Source organism: Salvelinus sp. IW2-2015, linkage group LG20 (assembly GCF_002910315.2).
Source record: "Salvelinus sp. IW2-2015 linkage group LG20, ASM291031v2, whole genome shotgun sequence".
In the NCBI taxonomy this organism is placed as follows: domain Eukaryota; kingdom Metazoa; phylum Chordata; class Actinopteri; order Salmoniformes; family Salmonidae; genus Salvelinus; species Salvelinus sp. IW2-2015.
The window spans coordinates 77772713-77793992 of NC_036860.1; the positions used below are offsets into that span (position 1 = coordinate 77772713).

The window sequence follows — 21280 nt, forward strand, 5'->3', positions numbered from 1 at the left end:
TGTTGTTTGGCCTTTGCAGGGGGGGTTGTAAGTGGTGTTAGGGCCCATGGGGTTTAATGCAGGGGTGGGAGAGAAGGGCACAGTGGGGTGATGTGTCTTGGGGCGATTCACGTGTACGTACGGTGGCAGCTCTGCTTTTCGCTGCAAAGCATATCTGGCCAGCCTCGGTGGAACGTCCATCATTAGAGAAGAGCGAGAGAGGGAGATAAGTCAGAAAGGAGAGGTAGAGGGAGAGAAGAGAAGAGCGAGAGCGAGAGAGAGAGCAGAATAGAGAGGAAAGGTGGCTGCAGCGCCTGCCACAGCAGATAACCCAACACAGTGCGCGTTGGAAACAAAAGCACACACAGACACACTCTTCGGCTCCCTCCGCACTCACATACAATGCACTCAACTCTGCGCTCATGGCTAAGTACATCATCTTCCTCTCATCACACCTCTGAACCCGCCACACTCCTGAATAAACATCCAAAGATGCATCAGCCCTCTCGAACGAAACACACTTCCACAAACCACCGCACCACTATGCATGCAGACATCCTGTTACGCCACACACTCCATTCAATCCTATACTATAGACATCTTCTGGCTATCGACACTGTACAACATATTACATTAGACATCCTGTTACCCACACACTATCTATCAGATTGACCGCAACTATTATCGAATGCTGTACCGCCACAACTATTATCTCTACCAACTTCAGACATCCTGTACCCCACACTATATCAACATCCTACCCCTTCAACGCATCGACCCTACCTATTAATGTTGACCACAACATATCATCAGACATCCTGTACACACCATTCACATCAGTACCACCTCATCGACATTCCGCTGTACCACACACGACCGTGACCAGCGCAGCTGATATCAATCCCTGCCTCCAACACACTATGTACTAGACAACTCCTGTACCCACACAACAATCAACACCTGGTCCCACACACTATCTGATTCAGACATCCGTCCACACTAGACCGTACCACACTATCATCAGGACATCCTGTACGCCACACACTATTCCAATCAGACACCTGTACCACACACTATTCATCAGACGTCAGCTGTACCACACATATCATGCAGACATCCTGTACCACACACACTATTAATCTAGCCCAGCAACCTATCATCGTAATCTGTACCCACACACTATTAATCAGTACATCCTGTATCCACACGGGACTATCATTCAGACATCTGTACCCACACACTATTAGTTCTAGACATCCTGTACCCAACACTACGATCGCGGCCATCACAGACATCTGTACCAACAACTATCATCAGACATCCTGTACCACACACTATTATAGACATCCTGTACACACACTATTATCAGACATCCTGTACCCAACACACTATTATCGACATCCTGTACCACACCTATCATCAAGACATCCTGTACCCACACACTATTATCCGACACCATGTCCCAGCACCACTATCATCAGACCATCCTGTACCACACACTATTATCAGACATCCTGTACCCACACACTATTATCAGACATCCTGTACCCACCACACTATCATCAGACATCCTGTACCCACACACTATCATCAGACATCCTGTACCCACTACACTATTATCAGACATCCTGTTACCAGACATTCTCTAGTATCAAGACATCCGTACCCAGCAATCACTATCTATCAGACATCTCAAGCATGACTCCCACACACTATTATCAGACATCCTGTACCCACAACACTATATCAGACATCCTGTACACACACTAATCATCAGACCTCCTGTACCCACACAACTATCATCCAGACGTCCTGTACCACAAGACACTATATCTAGACATCCGTGTACCCAACAAACTATATCAGACATCCTTGTACCCACACACTTTATCAGACATACTCCTGTACCCACACACATCTATCAGACATCCGTACATGCCTTATCACACCACACACTATTATCCAGACCATCCTGTACGCACACCTATTATAGACATCTCTGTACCCACACACTATATATAGACATCCTGTACCAACAACATCTTCATGACATCCTGTACCCACACACTAATCTGACATCCTGTACCCTCCACACTATCATCAACATCCCTGTTACCCACACACTATCATCAGACATCCTGTACCAGATTATAATAACCTGTACCCACACACTATCATCAGACACTTGTACCCACACACTATATATCAGACACTTCCTGTACCCACACACTATATTCAGACATCCTGTACCACACACTATTATCAGACATCCTGTACCCACACACTATTACGTCAGACATCCTGTACCACACAACTATTATCAGACATCCTGTACACCACACACTATCATCAGACCCATCCTGTACGACCGCACACTATCATAAGACATCCTGTACCCACACACTATCATCAGACATCCTGACCCACACACTACATCAGACATCCTGTACCCACACACTGATATCAGAGCATCCTGTACCCACACACTATTATCAGACATCCTGTACCACACACTATCACAGACATCTGTACCCACACACTATCATCAGCACATCCTTAACCCACCACTATTATAGACATACTGCGTAGAACCGTAACAACAGCGTTCACTATCAGCACATCTGTACCCCACACACTATCATCAGACATCCTGTACCCACACTATCATACAGACCCATCCAGCCTTACCTCCCACGTACACTATTATCAGAGCATCCTGTACACACAACTATTCAGACACATCCTGTACCTACAACACTATTCATCAGACATCCTGTACCACCACCTATTATAAGACATCCTGTACCCGACACTAGCATCATCCTAGATCATCCTGTACCCACACACTATTATCGACATCCTGTAACCCACACACTTATCATCAGACATCCTGTACCCACACACTATTATAGACATCCTGTACCACACACTATCATTCAGACATCCTGTACCACACACTATATCAGACATTCATGTACCACACACTATATCAGACATCCTGTACAGCCTCACATCAGACTCGTACCTCAGTAATCGAGACATCTGTACCAACACACTAATCCATGCAGACATCCTGACCCACCCACACTATCATTAGCTCCTTAGACAACTACCAGACCATTGTACAACACACCTATATCAGCGCATCGCCACCACGACTATATAAATCCGTACCCACACAACTCATGACTCCTGTACCGCACACACCGGTATATGCAGACGGATCTCGTAACGACTCAATAGCACTGTAACCCACACACATTAATCAGACATCCTGTGACCCACCACTATTCATCAGACATCCTGGTACCCACACCTGATATCCGAGACATCCTGCTACCCACTACAGACCCTGTCCCACACACTATGCATCAGAATCACTGTACCCTACACACTAGTCATCAGACATCCGTGACCCACCACTATCATCTAGACATCCTGTACATCCTACATACAGAATCCCTACCCGCTCTGAATGTCATTAGCTAGACACACACCAAGCACTGTTCAGACAGTATGTGTACTGCACATACACATCTCCCTAACAACCACATTATCTACATCACCACGCACGGCCGACGGCCACGCAACCTCACGCACGCACGCGCACGACAGACGCAAGCCAGCAAGTCCGCCCAAGCTGAAGCTCATAGACACACATGTGGGGCCAGAAGAGGCTGCTTCTTGGTTGTGCGATTTTTTCTTCCTCCTCCTCTTTTCCTCCAAACTTGGCGCTCTTAATAATAAATTAGCCTTCTAGAGTTAGTCATTACTAAGCCATTTCCCTCAGGCACCGCATGCCCCCTCTCCTCTCTCTTTATCTCTCCTCCCTCATTCAAAACCCTCTCTTCTCTCTCTCTCTCGGTCTCTCTCTCATTCTCCCTCTCTCTCTCTCTTCACACACCCACACACTCCTTTCTCGTCTCTCTGTCTCTTTCTCTAGTATCTCCTCGGAAGGAGGGGAAGAGGAGGCATGGTGATCGAATGTGAAAAATCCCCACCTCTCCTTCAGTCTTTCATCCTCACTGATTCAGGGGGGCTTTATTGGCATGGGACAACTGAGTTTACATCTGCTACAGGCACTCCTCTCGCTCTCTTCCGCTGGCTCCATCCATGATTGTCTCACTATTTTCAGTATAGACAGTAGGGAGCAGGGCTCCTCTCCATCCTCCCCCTGCCTCAACCTCCAGACTGGGGTGACAGCAGTTTAACCGAGGCTACCTCGTCACGACTGCTAGGACTACACCAACCGCTACCACCCCCCCACTCCACACCCCCTCCATTCTCCCAGCCCCCTACTCACCCCCCACCCCCGTGACGCGTCTCCACTCGACTCACCACGTCAGGCATCAGCAGGCATGTGAGGCAGCCTCAGTTGCAGGAGCAGGTTCCCCGTAGAGCAGAGGAGGAGCAGGAGGAGAAGAGCGGTGTGTGTGATGATGGAGGCGGCCAGCTTTGCACACCGAGGAGAGCTTTGACGTTGACGATGCTCCTGTCTCTCAACAGAACGGGGACAATTCACCAGCCAAGAGGCAGAACAAGGATCAAGGAAACCAAGATAACAGTGAGTACCCTGGAGCTCCAACCCAGAACCCTCCATCTCCAACCCATCTCTCTCTGTCTCCCTCACTCTCTCTTTCTCTCTGTGTTTTCTCTCTCTCTCTCTCTGTTTCTCTCTCTCTCTGTCTATCTCTGTTGTTTTTTCCTTTCTCCTCAGAGCAGCAGCAGCGTCAGACTGTGTTTAGGATACAGCCCTATGCACCATTACACCAGGGAGAAACCGCAGATGTGACAGAATTTTATTTTTAGCTAGGATTATTCCCTTTTGAGATAATTGAACAGAAGGAAATAAAAATGTTTTTACCTGACAATAGGCTAGATTTTTGTGTATTTCATTCAACCATCTGCCAACGTTAAAATGTACTGCATCTACCACTATGCTACAGTGTGTCCGTGTAGCAGTGTAGTCTCTGTGTTTGCTGCAGATCTCTGTTGAGTAATGGGAACCCACAGTGCAGGAACACTGCCACACAACCAAACAGCCTATTGGATAGAACATCAGTCTTAATAGTGGGGTTTCCAACACTCACGCTAATCTTTTTCTCATGGACTGTACTGTGTTCTACTCCCTTCTATCAGCTTGTGGATTTGGGACTGAGGCTTGCACAAGCTGCATTGTACCACAGGAGATGCGTCCTCGAACAAGAAGAGTTTCAGATTTCTCTCTCAGTTCACAGAAGCTGCCACAGACTTTGAGTAAGAATAGGTATCCCATGCAGCAAAGTCATGTTTTATCATACTCTTAATATGTATGATTGGGCTTGATTTTCTGAAAGCACAAGCCTTTTGTAGCTGACAGTTGACATCTCGGGCTATAATTTAGTCTGACGAGCCCTCTGAGTCTTTCTTCCTGCGAAGACATAACGAAAATATTCTATGAGTGTAATGCTGCATCCCTCCCAACCCCAATGGACCCCAATGCTGCAGGACAATGCAGTTCACCCAGGACTGCATTCACCAAAACACAACATCAACACTTCCACATTACAGCCATGTACAATGATGTTCTCACTCTCCATCAACAACAGCTAAGAAAACATTTACATCACACAAGCAGCTTGAATTCCTACTCCCACGTATCCATAACTGCATTCATTAAACTCATTATACTCAGAATATAGAAACTCATTTCTAGAAATTAGGGATTTGTGTGGACCACATCAGTACCAGTTTATGTAAAACATCCTCAGAGTGTTCAAGTTTGTTCTGACCGTGGACCTTGTGGTTATGTAACCTTATAATGAGGAATGTAGGAGGAGCATGCTGAGTGCTGGGCTGACAGACGTTCTGTGTGTGCCCAGGTTTGGTTTCGCTCGGTGGGTCGCTGACCTGACTCCTAAGCCACGGGAGCTGTCGTCTTGCCTATTGTGAAGCCCACGAGCTGCACAGATAGATGCGAAAGGACAGTTTCCTGGTTAAAGCAATGCCGACTGATCTAATGGTGTGAAATGGGAAAACACTGCCATGGGAATGAGCCATGTCAGAAAAAATTGAATTGATATTGTGGAAAAGTGAAAACATATTATTATTTTTATTAGATCTTTTTCTACAGGTTGAGCTTGTGGTTTGACGGGGCTTGATTATGGCATTGTTGACAAAGGATTGAGGGTCTGTTGTCACTCCGTTATATCCACTCCCATAAGATGTGTAATAAAGCTTCTGATTCTGGTCTTCTAGAAATATGAAGGATCAAGCACTGAATATCTCAGAAGGAGACCAATAGATTATCCGGCTACATTCAATTCCATTAGGTTTATAGCTGCGTGTAATGCTAATGGTAATTGGGCTGGATATGAGTTTCATTGTCGTTGTTCAGGGACAATTCATGCTAGCAAGTGTCGTAAATGGGGTCGTCATGGATAAGAGTGTGGCGTCATACTGGGTCGGATCGAGAGGTAGTTATGACTTGTTAGGACCATGATCGATGTTGCGTGACAGTTTACGCTGGTGATCCAGCTGTACCATGGCACGATGCGGACTTAATGGGTCAGCGCTGGAGCGTCTAGATCCTATGGTGGGTCATCATGCCTCGCTCCAATTATGAGAGTTGGGAGGCTGGTATGGAGTGGCTGTCCATGACTAGCGACTGGATGCGAGTAATTCGACAGTGATGTTTCAAGCTGTAATGCCGTCCACTTATAATGCATGCCATCATCTCCCATATGGATAGGCATGTTCAGCCCTCCTTATTGGCCAGGGAGACCGTCTGGTCCTGTGCTAGTTAGGAGATGGTCTCTATGAGGTTGGAATGGCATGAGAAACAGTGTTAATGTTACCCTTTTGAGCTTTTGCATTTACATGCACTCCTGATATGAGCCAGTCCAATGGTTGTCTCCTATACCTCCCACTATGGCGAGTTGATGTAGAATCAGGCTACATTCAGCGGTTCCTAAACAGCTGTTGTCATTGTTGTTAAGCAAGAAAGAGTAACAGCTTGGTTGGTGTTGGTCAATCTTGATGTGGCTTTGGACAGAGCAGCATGGGTTGATTTTGGTTACTTATATTGAAAATGTTTTTACCGAAGCGGTCAACACGATATCACTTGACATAAATTATGAGTACACAGAGTTGGAGGCAATGCCAAGCATTCTGAGAATGTGTGACGGAGGTTGGAATCTTTTGTTTTATGGGATTGTGCCTTTACAGCAAAAGTATTTGTCGCTTTAGCAACAGTGGCTGAAGTCCTACAGTCTCGTGATGTGTGTGTGTGTGTGTTGTGTGTGGTGTGTGTGTGTGTGTGTGTGTGATGTGTGTGTGTGTTGTGTGTGTGTGTGTGTGATGTCGCTGTGTGTGTGTGTGGTGTGTGTGTGTGTGTGTGCTGTGTTGTGTGCTGTGTGTATGTGTGATGTGTGTGTTCGCGGCGCTTACGTACAGCCGGGGGAGAGCTTATTTTCTGAATAGTCTAGGTAAGGTGGCAAGAGTTTAATTGTTGACACCGCTGTGTATGTCTTTAAGCATGGTTAATTTTCTGTCTGTTGTAGCTATTTGTTTTTATTCTTAGGATGGTTATTTCTGTGTTTAATGTCTTTAAGCATAGGTTATATTCTGGTTGTTATGTTCTTTACAGATGGGTTATTTTCTGTGTTGTAATTCGTTTAAGCATTGGTTATATTCTGTGTTTTTGTCTTTAAGCATGGGTTATTTTCTGTGTTTGTCATGTTTTAAGCTGGGTTATTTCTCTGCGTTAGTGATATTTATGTCTCTCTCCCCAGAAGCTAAACCATTCCAAGTGTGTGCAGAGGTCCAGCTCACAATTTCTAAACGCTCCAGGCAATGAAATGAACCTTCTGACATGTTCCTCAGCGATTTAGGCTAGAAATGATGTATAGATGAAATTCAGGTAGAGGACACGAGACTGTCGCTCTTGGTTTGATAGGCAAACTGCACTTGTCAAACTGTCTGTAGTTGGGTGGTAATGTAGTTAGTCTGTCTAAACTACAGGGTAAATACCATTACATATGCAATGTGAAGTCAATGCTCGTAAGCTAGAGTTGACCCTCGTTGGACCCCGCTGCTGTTGCACATCTAATAGATCCTCATTACTGTCAGGTGCGAACATAACACCCCTCGGCGATTGCTGACTAGTCCAAAACCATCAACTACCTATAACCACACTCAGCACTGCAGTCTGCAATACCCTTTTTAAAAGGGACTTCACCCGATACACCTATATTTTGTCCAACCCGTTAAGTCTATTACGGTTGGAACATTGCAATCAGCTCAACGTATTGATCGGAGTGAAATTGTTGTCTGATATTGAATTCACATCAACATTAAGCAGCTCAAACTCAGTAATGGTTCCTGTAACACCTATAACATGTTGCAGGCAAACAATTTTTTTTTTTTACTATTTTAATGCAATAATTCACTGTTTATTCTTGATATGGTATGCTTGAAATCCATCGCACGCATCAAACATTCTTCAGGACAAAAATTGTCCTCTATGGTCCTCCCCAGTCCTGCTTTGAGCAGCTATGAACCTGGGCCAAGAAGTGGCCAACCCACGTGACTAATTACTCACCGTTAGTGAGTACCCCGTCATCAGCTAACGGGAGAATAGATGGACAGATTTGGGCCATATGGGCAGCTGAGATTTGGACCACGCCGCAGGGTTTGTTGTCAGCTTTTGAAAGGACACCAGCAAGAGAATCTTTATAGCTCAAACTGGGAGAACTGGGCGTCCTGRGTTTCTGGGATAGTCCGCTGGCTGGATCGCCACGCTCCGAGCAGCCCGGACACATCGGTAGGTGCTGGTCAACGGCGCCATGTTTCGGAGGAGGAAGGTGAGAGTGCGTCGATGCAAAGCATGAGGCTTTCACTGGGTTACTACAGCTGGCTGTGTTGTTGTGTTGGCCTCTGCAGGGGGGTGTTGTAATAAGCAGGGGTGGAGAGGAGGGCACAGTGGGGGGGTGTCCTTGGGGCGATCACGTGTACGTACGGTGGCAGCTCTGCTTTTCGCTGCAAACATGCTGCAGCCTCTGGTGGAACGCCATCATTAGAGAGAGAACGAGAAAGAGGGAGATAGTAGAACAAGAGAGAGAGAGTAGAACGAGAGAGGGAGATAGTAGAAAGAGAGAGAGAGTAGAACGAGCGAGGGAGAGAAGGATAGTGAGAGAGAGAGAGAGAGAGCGAGAAAGAGAGGATAAGTGTGGCTGCAGCCTTGCCCACACAGATAACACCACCACACGCGCGTGGGTAAACACACACACACCCTTTGGCTCCCTCCGCACTCACATACGATGCACTCACACATGTGTACATCAATTCTTCCGCTCATCTACCCTCTGGACCCCCACCCCTGAAAAACATCCAAATATGCATCAGCCCTCCACAAACACACCTCCGCAAACACGCACACACTATCATCAGACATCCTGTACCCACACACTATTATCAGACATCCTGTACCCACACACTATCATCAGACATCCTGTACCCACACACTATATTAAGACATCCTGGTTACCTCACACACTATCTTAATTCAAAGACATTCCCCCCCCTTGGTTTCACCCGCACACACTTATTATCAGACATCCTGTACCCACACGACTATTGATCAGAGCTCTGTACCCACACCTATATCCAGACATCCTGTACCCACACACTATTATCAGACATCCTGTAACCACCACTTATTATCAGACACTCTGTAACCCACAACACTATTCATCAGAACATCCTGTACCCACACACTATCATCAGACATCACTGTATTTTACCCCACCAACACTATTTATCAGACATCCTGTACCCACAACACTAATCATCCAGACACTCCTGTACCCACACATATCCATCAGACGATCGCTGTACCCAGCACACTATTGTAGATCGGAGATTCCTGTAAACCCACAGCACTATGCATAGACATCCTTATCCCACAACGTATGTATCAAGACATCTCTGTACGCCACACACTATCCATAGACATCCTGTACACTACACTATATCAGACATCCTGTACCCACACACTATCATCAGACTCTGTTACCCACACACTATCATCACGACATCCTGTACGACACACACTATCTCAGACATCCTGTACCCACACACTATCATCAGACATCCTCGTACCCACACACTATCATCAGACCTCCTGGTACCCACACACTATTATCAGACATCCTGTAGCCCACACACTATCATCAGACCTCCGTCACCACACACTATCATATCAGACTCCTGTACCCAACACTTATTTATCAGACATCCTGTACCCACACACTATCATCAGACAGCCTGTACCCAACACTATCATCAGACTCCTGTACCACAACACTATCATTCAGACATCCTGTCGCCACACACTATCAATCAGACATCCTGTACGCCACAACTATCATCAGACAATCCTGTACCCACACACTATTCTTAGATCATCCTGTACCGCACACACTTTTATCAGAACATCCTGTCACGCCCACACTATCATGTAGCATCCTGTACCCACGAACTATCATAGACAGTCCTGTAACCGCACACACTATCATAGACATGCCTGTCCCACCACACTATTATCAGACATCCTGTACCGCACACATATCATCAGACATCCTGTAGCCCACACACTATCATCAGACATCCTGTACCCACACACTATTATCAGACATCCTGTACACACACACTTTTATCAGACATCTGTACCTCCACACTATCATCAGACCTCTGTACCCACAGCACTATGCATCAGACATGATGTATCCACACCTATTATTAGGACATCCTGTAGCGCCCACACTATTATTAGAACAATCCTGTACCCATCACTATTATCAGACATTCCTGTAACCCACACACTATTAATCAGAGCATCCTGTAAAGCACCGGCACACACTATCATCAGACCGATCCTGTACCACACACTATTATCGCAGACATCCTGTACCACAAACTATTATCAGACACTCCTGTACCGCACACACTATCTTCAGACATCGCTGTACCCACACACTATCATCAGAATCCTAGTACCCGACACACTAAATTACTCAGACATGCCCTGTACCCAACACCCTGTCATTATCAGACATCACTGTTACGCACACACTCATATTCAGACATCCTGTAACCCCACGCTATCATCAGGGATCATCCTGTACCCAACAGCTATTATTGACATCCACTGTACCCACAACTAATTATCAGACATCCTGTTACCCACACACTATTCATCAGACTCTGTACCCACACACTAATCATCAACATCTGTTAGCCCACACACTATTATCGAGACATCTGTACCGCACACACCTATCATGCAGACATCCTGTAATTCCCACACCTATTATTAGACATCCTGTACCCCACATATCATCAGGGACATCCTGTAGCCCACACACTATCATCAGACATCCTGTACCCACACCTACATCAGACATCTGTACCACACACCTATCATCAGACATCCTGTACCCACACAGCTATTATTAGACATCCTGTAGCACACACTATTATCAGACATCCTGTTACCTCACACAGCTATTATTAGACATCCTGTACCCACACACTATCATCAGACATCCTGTAGCCCACACACTATTATTAGACATCCTGTACACACCTGATTATTAGACTATCCGTTGTACCCACAACTATGCATCAGACATCTGTACCGACACACATATTAATTAGACATTCAGCTGTACCCACACACTATTATTAGCCATCCTGTCCCACACACTATTATTAGACGCATCCTGTACCGCACACACTATTATTAGACATGCCCTGTTACCACAACTATTATTAGACATCCCTGTCCCCACACACTATCATCAGACATCCTGTACGCCACACAACTATTATCAGACATCCTGTAATCACACACTATTATCAGACATCCTGGTACCGCCCACACTATCATCAGACATCCTGTTACCCCCACATCACTATCATCAGAACATCCTGTACCGCACACACTTATCATCAGACATCTCGTACCCACAGCACTATCATTCAGGACATGCCTGTACCCACACACTATGCATCGAATCCTGTAACCACACACTATCATCATGACATCCTGCCTACCCACACACTATCATCAGACATCCTGTACCCACACAGCTATTATCAGACATCCTGTACCAGACACTAATTATCAGACATCCTGTACCCACACACTATCGATAGGACATCCTGTACCCACACACTATTATCAGACATCCTTTACCACACACTATCATCAGGACATCCTGTACCACAGCACTAATTATCAGAACTCCTGTACCCACACCTATTATCAAGACAATCCTGTACCACCACTATCATCAGACTCCTGTAACCACACACCTCATTATCAGACATCCTGTACCCACACACTATATCAGACATCCTGTACCCACGACACTATCATCAGACATCCTGTACCCACACACTAATCATCAGCTCCTGTACCACACACTATCCTCAGAATCCTGTACCACACGCTCTGAATTGTCATTAGCTAAAACATCCAACACTGTATGACAGTATTGTATGCACATAACCATCTCCCTAAACACAAGTCTCACACGCAGCACTGCGACGGCACGCATCGCACGCAGCATCGCCGCAAGCTCTTGCAAGGCTCATCAATCACACATGTGGCGGCACGACAGATGGGCTGGTCTGCCGTCCCGCTCGTTGTTGTGGGTTTGTTACTTGTCCTCCCCTCCGTCGGTTTTTTCCTCCACGTCTACGCTTTTATGGAATAATTAGCGGCCTTCTATTATCATTACTAAGGGAGGAGAGGATAAAAGACCATTGAGGTCCCGGCAGAGCGCGTGCGCAGCCGGTCTCCTGCTACGCCGTGTCTATTAATCTCGCTCGCTCTCAGTCAATTCAAATGTTACTCACTACTCTCTCTCCTCTCGTCTTCTTTAGGTCTCATTCTACTCTTACGTGTCCTACTCTCGATTTCTCTCTCTCTACACAACAGCAGCACTCCTTTTCTCTCTGTCCTCTTTCTTTCTATCTCTCTGTGCTTCTACACCTGCATAGCTAGCTGTTTGGGGTTTTTGGCTGGGTGTTTGTTTACAGCAGCTTCGAGATATTAGCTATGTACTGAAGGGCTATATAAAAATAAAATTGATTGATTGAAGAAGGCAAGAGGAGGCATGGTGACGAATGTGCTATAAAATCCCCACCTGCTCCTTCAGTCTTCCCATCCTCAACTGAATTCAGGAGGGCTTTATTGGCAATGGGGAACATAATGTTGACATTGCTAAAGCACTCTCTCGCTCTCTTCCGCTGCTCCATCCATGTTTGTCTCATAGTTTTCAGTATAGACAGTAGGGAGACGGGGCCCCGCTGCAATCCTCCCCCTGCCATCAACCTCTAGACTCGGGTTGACAGCAGTTTAACCGGAGGCTAGCCTCGTCACGCTCTAGGACTACACGAACCGCCTCACACCCCCTCCTGCCCTCACACCTCGCCGCTCCATTCTCCCCACCCTAACTCACCCCCCCCCACCCGCACCAACCTCGTGGACTGCGTCTCCACTCGACTCACCAACGTAGGCATCAGGCTAGGACTTGTGAGAGCTAGCCTCAGTTTGCATGGAGCAAGGTTTCCCGTGAGGAGGCAGAGAGAAGGGAGGAAGAAGAGTGTTGGTGTGATGATGGAGGCGGCCAGCTTTTGACACCGAGGAGAGCTTTTGACGTTGACGATGCTCCTGTCTCTCACAACAGAACACACGGGGAACAATTCACCGCCAAGGAGGCAAACAAGGAGATCTAAGGAAGACCAGAATAACAGTGAGTACCCTGGAGCTCCAAAACCCAGAACTCTCCATCTCAAATACCCATCTCTCTCTGTTCTCCTCACTGCTCTCTCTTCTCTCCTGTGCTTGTTCTCAACTCTCTAGATCTCTCTCTGTTTTCCTCTCTCTCCTTCTCGTCTATCTCTGTTTGTTTCCTTTCTCTCTCAGAGCCAGCAGCAGCCTCAGACTGTGTTTAGGATTACAGACCTATGCAGCCATTAACCAGGCGAGAAACAGCAGATGTGAAGAATGTTTATTTTTTAGTAGATTATTCCTTTTGAGATAATTGAACAGAAGAAAGATAGATAACAATGTTTTACCTGACAATAGGCTCGGATTTTTTGTGTATTTCATCGACCATCTCCAGACGTTAAAATGTATTGGCATCTACCCACTATGCTACGTTGTGTCCGTGTAGTGCAGTGTGTCTCTGTGTTTGGCTGCAGATCTCTGTTGAAGTAATGGGGGAAACCACAGTCAGTGTAACCTGCCACCAACCATAACAGCCTATTGGATAGAAATCAGTCTTTAATTAGTGGGTTTCCACATGGTCAACTGCTATTTTTTCTCAATGGACTGTACTGTGTCTACTCCCATTCTATATCAGTCTTGTGTGTTTTGGACTGAGGCTTTGCACAAGCTGCATTTACACAGCAGTGAGATTGCGTCCTCATAAAGCAATGAAAAGTTTTCAGATTCTCTAGTTTCACAGAAGCTGCCCAGACTTGAGTAAGAAAGGTATGCCCATGCAGCAAATATGTTTCATCATATGCTTAATGTATGATGGGTTTTGATTTTCTTGAAAAGCAGCAAAGCTTTCGTAGTGACAGTTGACATTCGGGCTATATTTAGTATCCTCGACATCCAGAACGCAGCCCTCTAGTCTTCTTCTCATAGAAGACATAAAATCATATTCTATAAGTGTAATGCGCAATCCTTCCAACCCCCAATGAAGACCCACAATAGCTGCAGGAACAATGCCGTTCACCCCCAGGACTGCATTCAACCAAAAGCACAAATCAACCACTTCCACATTTACAAGCATGATTACACATAGTGTTCTACTCTTTCCATCAAGCACAGCTAATGAAAAGCATTTACAATACAAAGGCAGCTTGATTCCTACTCCCACGTATTTCATAACTAGCATTCATTAAACTCCTTATACCTCAGAAATATAGATAACTCATTTCTAGCAAATTAGGGATTTGTGTGGACCACATGTAACCAGATTTATGTAAAACATCTCTCAGAGTGTTTAAGTTGTTCTGACACTGGACCTCGTGGTTATGTAACCTATAATGAGGAATGTAGGAGGAGATGGTGAGTGCTGGGCTGAGGGCTGACAGACAGTTCTGTGTGTGCCCAGTGTTGGTTCTGCTCGGTGGGCTCGCTGACCTGCTCCAGCCACGGGAGCTGTCAGTCTGCCTATTGTGAAGCCCCACCGACCTGCACAGAGAGATGCAGCAAGGACAGTTTCCATGGTTACAAAAGCAATAGCACGCTGATTAATGGTGYTGAAATGGAAAACACTGCCATGGGAAACACTGGAGCCATTCAGAAAACRAATTGAATTGATATTGTGGAAAAATAGAAAACAAATATTTTATTTTTATATGTAGATCTTTTTTTTACAGGTGAGCTTTGTTTTGACAGGGCTTGATTGATGGCATTGTTGACAAAGGATTGGGGTGCTGTTGTGCTGTTTTTAACCATGATGTCATGTCTTCTGTAGAAATATGAACGGATCAAGCACTAAATATCTCAGAAAAGGAGACCACTAGATTAGGCTACATTCATTCCATTATAATGCAGTTTTATACATTGCAGTGTAAAGAGAAATCGCATGAATGGGTAATTGGTCTGTGATAATTGATATTCATGGCTTTGTTTAGGGACTCATTCATTGCGTAGAAGAAGTGGTGTCGTGTAATRATGGAATAATGGGAGGTTGTAGTCGTTGATGCTGAGTATGGCGTTCATCATGATGTCWGTCCAGGAGGGTGTTTTACTGKTGTCCCATGATGCATGTTGCGTCACATGACCTGTCTTCCAGCTGTCATGGACAGATGAACGACTATAATGTCCCCCACTGCAGCATGTCTCAGATCCCATATGGGATGGACCATGGCCCCTCCATTAGAGACAGTGGAGGCTGGTGAAGGGAGGATGGCTCATACTAATGACTGGAATGGAGTGAACGGAACAGTGTGTTTAATGTGTTTTAATCCATTTTAATGAGCCTATCCTCTCATTTAAAGTGACACCAGCCTCCGCTGATTTGAGACCAGTAGACCCGTAACTTTGTCTCCTCCATACCTTGTCTCCTCCATATTATAAGGCTGGTCCTGAGTGTGATGGAAGAAAGATGCACAGGGCTGAATCATCTGAATAGCCAGCCATGTTTTCCACCTCATTAAACATACTCCCTTAGCTCCACAACGTCTATTTTAGACATGCGCTGTAACTCAACCTATTATTAGACATCCTGTAGCCCACACACTTTATTAGACATCCTGTAACCACACCTATTATTAGACATACTGTACCCTCACACCTATCTAGACATTCCTGTTACACACTATTTATCAGAATCCCCCCCTGTATGCCACACACTATTATAGACATCCTGTTACCCACATCATCAGACATCCTGTACCCACACACTATCAATCAGCCATCCTGTACTCACAACTATCATCAGTACATCCTGTACCACTATCATCAGACATCCTGTACCCACACACTATCATCAGACATCTGTACCCACACTACTATCACGAGACATCCTGTACCGCACACACTATTAATCAGTAACATCCTGTACTCACACACTATTATCAGACATCTGTACCACCTTTATCAGACATCCTGTACCCACACACATCATGCAGATCATCGCTGTAACCTCACAGCCTATTATCAGACATCCTGTACCCCACACACACTATGCCATCAGACATCCTGTACCGCACAATACACTATTATAGCCTCCTGTCCCCAACACTATTATCAAGACTCTGTACCACACGGACTATCATAGACATCTGTACAGACCACACTATTATAGACATCTGTACCCACACTATGCTCAGACATCTGTACACAACGTATCATCAGATCATCTGTACCCACAACTATTCAGACATCTGTCCCACACAACTATCACCATCAGACAATCTGTAACAACACACCGTCTTGGAATTGCTAACATTAGGATAAAAACACCAATACTGTCAGAAGTATTGTATGCACATCCACATTCCCTAAACAATAGTCTCACACGGCAGCACACGCACGAGCACGCACCGGCAAACGCACCAAAGCTCTGAAAGCTATAAAGCACACCATGTGGGGCAGAGAGGCTGTTCATTTTGTTGTGGTTCTTTCTTCCTCCTCCTCTTTTCCTCCAACTTGCTTCTTTATAATACTTAGCCTTCTAGTTTCATTACTCAAGACCATTTCCTCAGGCCTGCCCCCCTCTCCTCTCTCTTTATCCTCTCCTCCCCTCATTCAAACTCTTCTGCTCCTCTCTCTCCTCTCTCTCTCTCTTCTCTCTCATTCATCTCTCTCTCATCTCCACACACACAACACTCCTTATCTCTCTCTGTTCTCTTTTTTATCTCTCTGTGCTTCTACACCTGCATTACTAGCTGTTTGGGGTTTTGGGCCTGGGTGTTGTACAGACGTTCGAGATATTCAGCTGAATGTAGAAGCGGCTACTATAAAAAATAAATTGATTGATTACGAGGGAAGAGGGATTGGTTATTGGTGATGCCCGAAGTGTGCACAATAATCCCACCTCAATCGGCTTCAGTCTTCCATCTCATCAATTGAATTACAGCGGGGGCTTTATTGGCATGGGGAACATAGTTGTTACATTGACTAACATGCACTCTCTCCCTTCGTTTCCGCCTGCTCCTCGATGTAAGTTGTCTCAGTAAGTTTCAGTATAGACAGTAGGGAGACACGGCCCGCTCAGTCCTCCCTCGCTCCGTGCCATCCCCAGATCGGGTGACAGCAGTTTAACGCCGGAGGCTAGCTGTCACGCTCCTAGGCTACACCAGACCGCCTCGCACACCCTCTCACCTCCAACCACCACTCCCTCCATTCTCCCCAGCCCCTACTACCCCCCCCCCACTCCCACATCCCCACCCCGTGACTGCGTCTCACACTCGTACTCACCATACGTCAGGCAGCAGCAAAGGCTTGTGAGAGGTAGCCTCAGTTGAGGAGCAAGGTTTCCCTGTGAGGAGCAGGGAGAGAGAGGGAGGAGAGAAGGTGATTGTGTGATGATGGAGGCGGACCAGGCTTTTGACAACCTGAGGAGACTTTGACGTTGACGATGCTCCTGTTCTCACAACAAACCGGGGAATCAATTACACCAGCCAAGAGGCAAACAAGGAAGATTAAGGAGAACCAAGAATAACAGTGAGTTACCCTGGAAGCTCCAAACCAGAACCTCTCCAATCTCACTACATTCTCTCTCTTGTCTCCCTCATCTTACTCTTTCTCTCTTGTTTGTTCTCTCTCTATCGTCTTCCTGTTTTCTCTCTCTCTCTCTTCTAGTACTTCTGTTGTTTCTTTCTCTCTCAGAGCAGGAGCAGCTCAGACTGTGTTTAAGGATACAAGACCCTATGCAACATTGACAACCAGGGAGAAACAGCAGATGTGACAGAATGTTTATTTTTAGCTAGGTTATTCCCTTTTGAGATAATTGAACAGAAGAAAGAGAGTAACAATGTTTACCTGACAATAGGCTAGAATTTTTGTGTTATTTCATTAACCATCTGCCAACGTTAAAAATGTACTGCATCTACCCACTATGCTACAGTGTGTCGTGTAGACGTGTAGTCTCTGTGTTTGGCTGCAGATCTCTGTTGAGTAATGGGAGAACCCACAGTGCAGGAACACTACCACCACCAAACAGCCTATGGATAGAAATCAGTTCTGAAATAGTGGGTTTCACACTCAATGCTAATTTTTTCTCATGGACTGTAGCTGTGTCTATCCCTTCTATCAGTCTTGTGGATTTGGGACTGAGTTGCACAAAGCTGCATTTACACACAGGAGATGCGTCCTCAGCAATGAAGAGTTTCAGATTTTCTCTCAGTCTCACGAAGCTGGCCAAGACTTTTGAGTAGAATAGGTATCCATGCGAAATCAATTTTATCATATCTTAATGTATGATGGGCTTTTGTTTTATTGAATTTTTCTTTGAAAAGCACAAGCTTGTAGCTGACAGTTGACTCATCGGTATATTTAGAATATTTCTCTGACCATCCAGAATCGACACACTCTGAGTCTTCTCTCTAAGAGCATAGAATTATTTCTATGAGTGTTAATGCTGCATCCCTTCCACCCAAATGGACCCACATAGCTGCAGGAATATCTGCAGTTCACCCAGGACTGCATTCACCAAAATCACAAATCAACGACTTCCACATTTACAGCGATTAAAATTGTTTTACTTCCATCAACACACGCTAATGAAAACATTTACAATCACACAAGCAGCTTGAATTCCTACTCCACTACCATAACTAGCATTCATTAACTCATTATTACTCAGAAATGTATAGAAACTCCATTTCTAGCAAATTAGGGGATTTGTTGTGGACCACATGTAACCAGATTATGTAAAACATCTCTCAGAGTGTTTAAGTTGTTCTGACACTGACTCGTGGTTATGTAACCTATATGAGGAATGTAGGCAGGAATGGTGAGTGCTGGCGAGGCTGAACAGACAGTTCTGTGTGTCCCAGTGTTGTTTTCTGCTGTGGGCTCGCCTGACCTTGCTCCAGCACGGGAGCTGTCAGTCTGCTATTGTGAAGCCCACCGCCCTGCACAGAGAGATGCAGCAAGGACAGTTTCCATGGTTACAAAAAGCAATAGCACGCTGATTAATGGTGTGAATGGGAAAACACTGCATGGGAAACACTGGAGCCATTCAGAAAACAATTGAATTGATTATGTGGAAATAATAGAAAACAATATTATTTTTTTTATATGTAGATCTTTTTTTACGGTGAGCTTTGTTTGTGACAGGGCTTGATTGATGGCATTGTGACAAGGATTGAGGGTGCTGTTGGCCCTTCGTGTACTTCAAATCGCTGTCTGTCACTAACTTACCATGATGTCATGTTTCTGTAGAAAATAGCTGAACATCAGACTTAAATCTCGAAAAAGGAGACACTTAGATTCAGGCTACATTCATTCCATTATAATCGCAGTTTTTCATACTATTGCGGTGGTAAAGAGAATCGCATGAAGTGGTTGTATTGGTTCTGTGATAATTGATATTTAATTTGGCTTTTAGACTTAGTCATCTTCTAGAAAATGGTCGTCGGTTATGATGGCAACTTACAATGGGTAGGTTGTAGTCCGTTGATGCATGTAGGTTATGGCCCCGTTCTACAATTATGTTCATCTCTTTAAGGGGGAGGGTGGGGATTAGTTATCGATCTAAGGTTTCTGTATAGAATGATATTCATGGCTTTGTTAGGGACTCATTCATTGCGTAGAAGAAGTGGTGTCGTGTAATATGGAATAATGGGAGGTTGTAGTCGTGATGCTGAGTATGGCGTTCATCATGAGTAAGTCCAGGAGGGTGTTTTACTGTTGTCCCATGATGCATGTTGCGTCAACACTGTTTCCCAGCTGTCATGGACAGATGAAGACTTAATGTCCCACTGAGCATGTTCAGATCCCATATGGGATGGACCTGGCCCCTCCATTAGAGACAGTGGAGGCTGGGAGGAGGATGGCTCATACTATGACTGGAATGGAGTGAACGGAACAGTGTGTTTAATGTGTTTTAATCCATTTTAATGAGCCTATCCTCTCTTTAAAGTGACACCAGCCTCCCTGATTTGAGACCAGTAGACCGTAACTTTGTCTTCCTACCTTGTTCTCCTAATTATAAGGCTGGTCCTGAGTGTGATGGAAGAAAGATGCACAGGGCTGAATCATCTGAATGCCAGCCATGTTTTCCACCTCATTAAACATACTCAAGTGTTGTTTACTTGTTGTTAGAAGAAAGAGTAACAGCTTGTTAGGGTGTCATCTTGTGTCGTTTGGAAGATCAGATGGGTTATTTTTGATTATTATTATTAGAAAATGTTTTTACCAAAGCGGTCCACAATTAATATCATCATCAGTCAGAGGAGATTTAATGAGTGACCACAGAGTTGGAGGAAGCCACAGCATTCTGAGAATAGTGGAGGAGGTCTTGGAATCTTTTGTTATTATGGGGATTGTGCCTTTACAGCAAAAGTAATTTGTCGCTTAGCAACAGTGGCTGAGTACCTACAGTCTCTGGTGTGTGTGTGTGTGTGTGTGTGTGTGTGTGTGTGTGTGTGTGTGTGTGTGTGTGTGTGTGTGTGTGTGTGTGTGGTGTGGTGTGTGTGTGGTGTGTGTGTTGTGGTGTGTGTGTGTGTGTGTGTGTGTTGTGTGGTGGTGTGTGTGTGTGTGTGGTGTGTGTGTGTGTTGTGT

The 21280-nt window shown here is 45.3% G+C and overlaps 1 protein-coding gene across 1 annotated transcript in view; it reads left to right on the forward strand.

The window, feature by feature from the left end:
- The window catches only part of gas7a (growth arrest-specific 7a), a 95313-nt gene that overhangs the window by 6191 nt on the left and 67842 nt on the right, over nt 1-21280 (forward strand). The window contains 2 exon segments of the mRNA XM_070449792.1: nt 4486-4523; nt 4525-4543. Coding sequence (XP_070305893.1) covers nt 4486-4523; nt 4525-4543 — 57 coding nt within the window.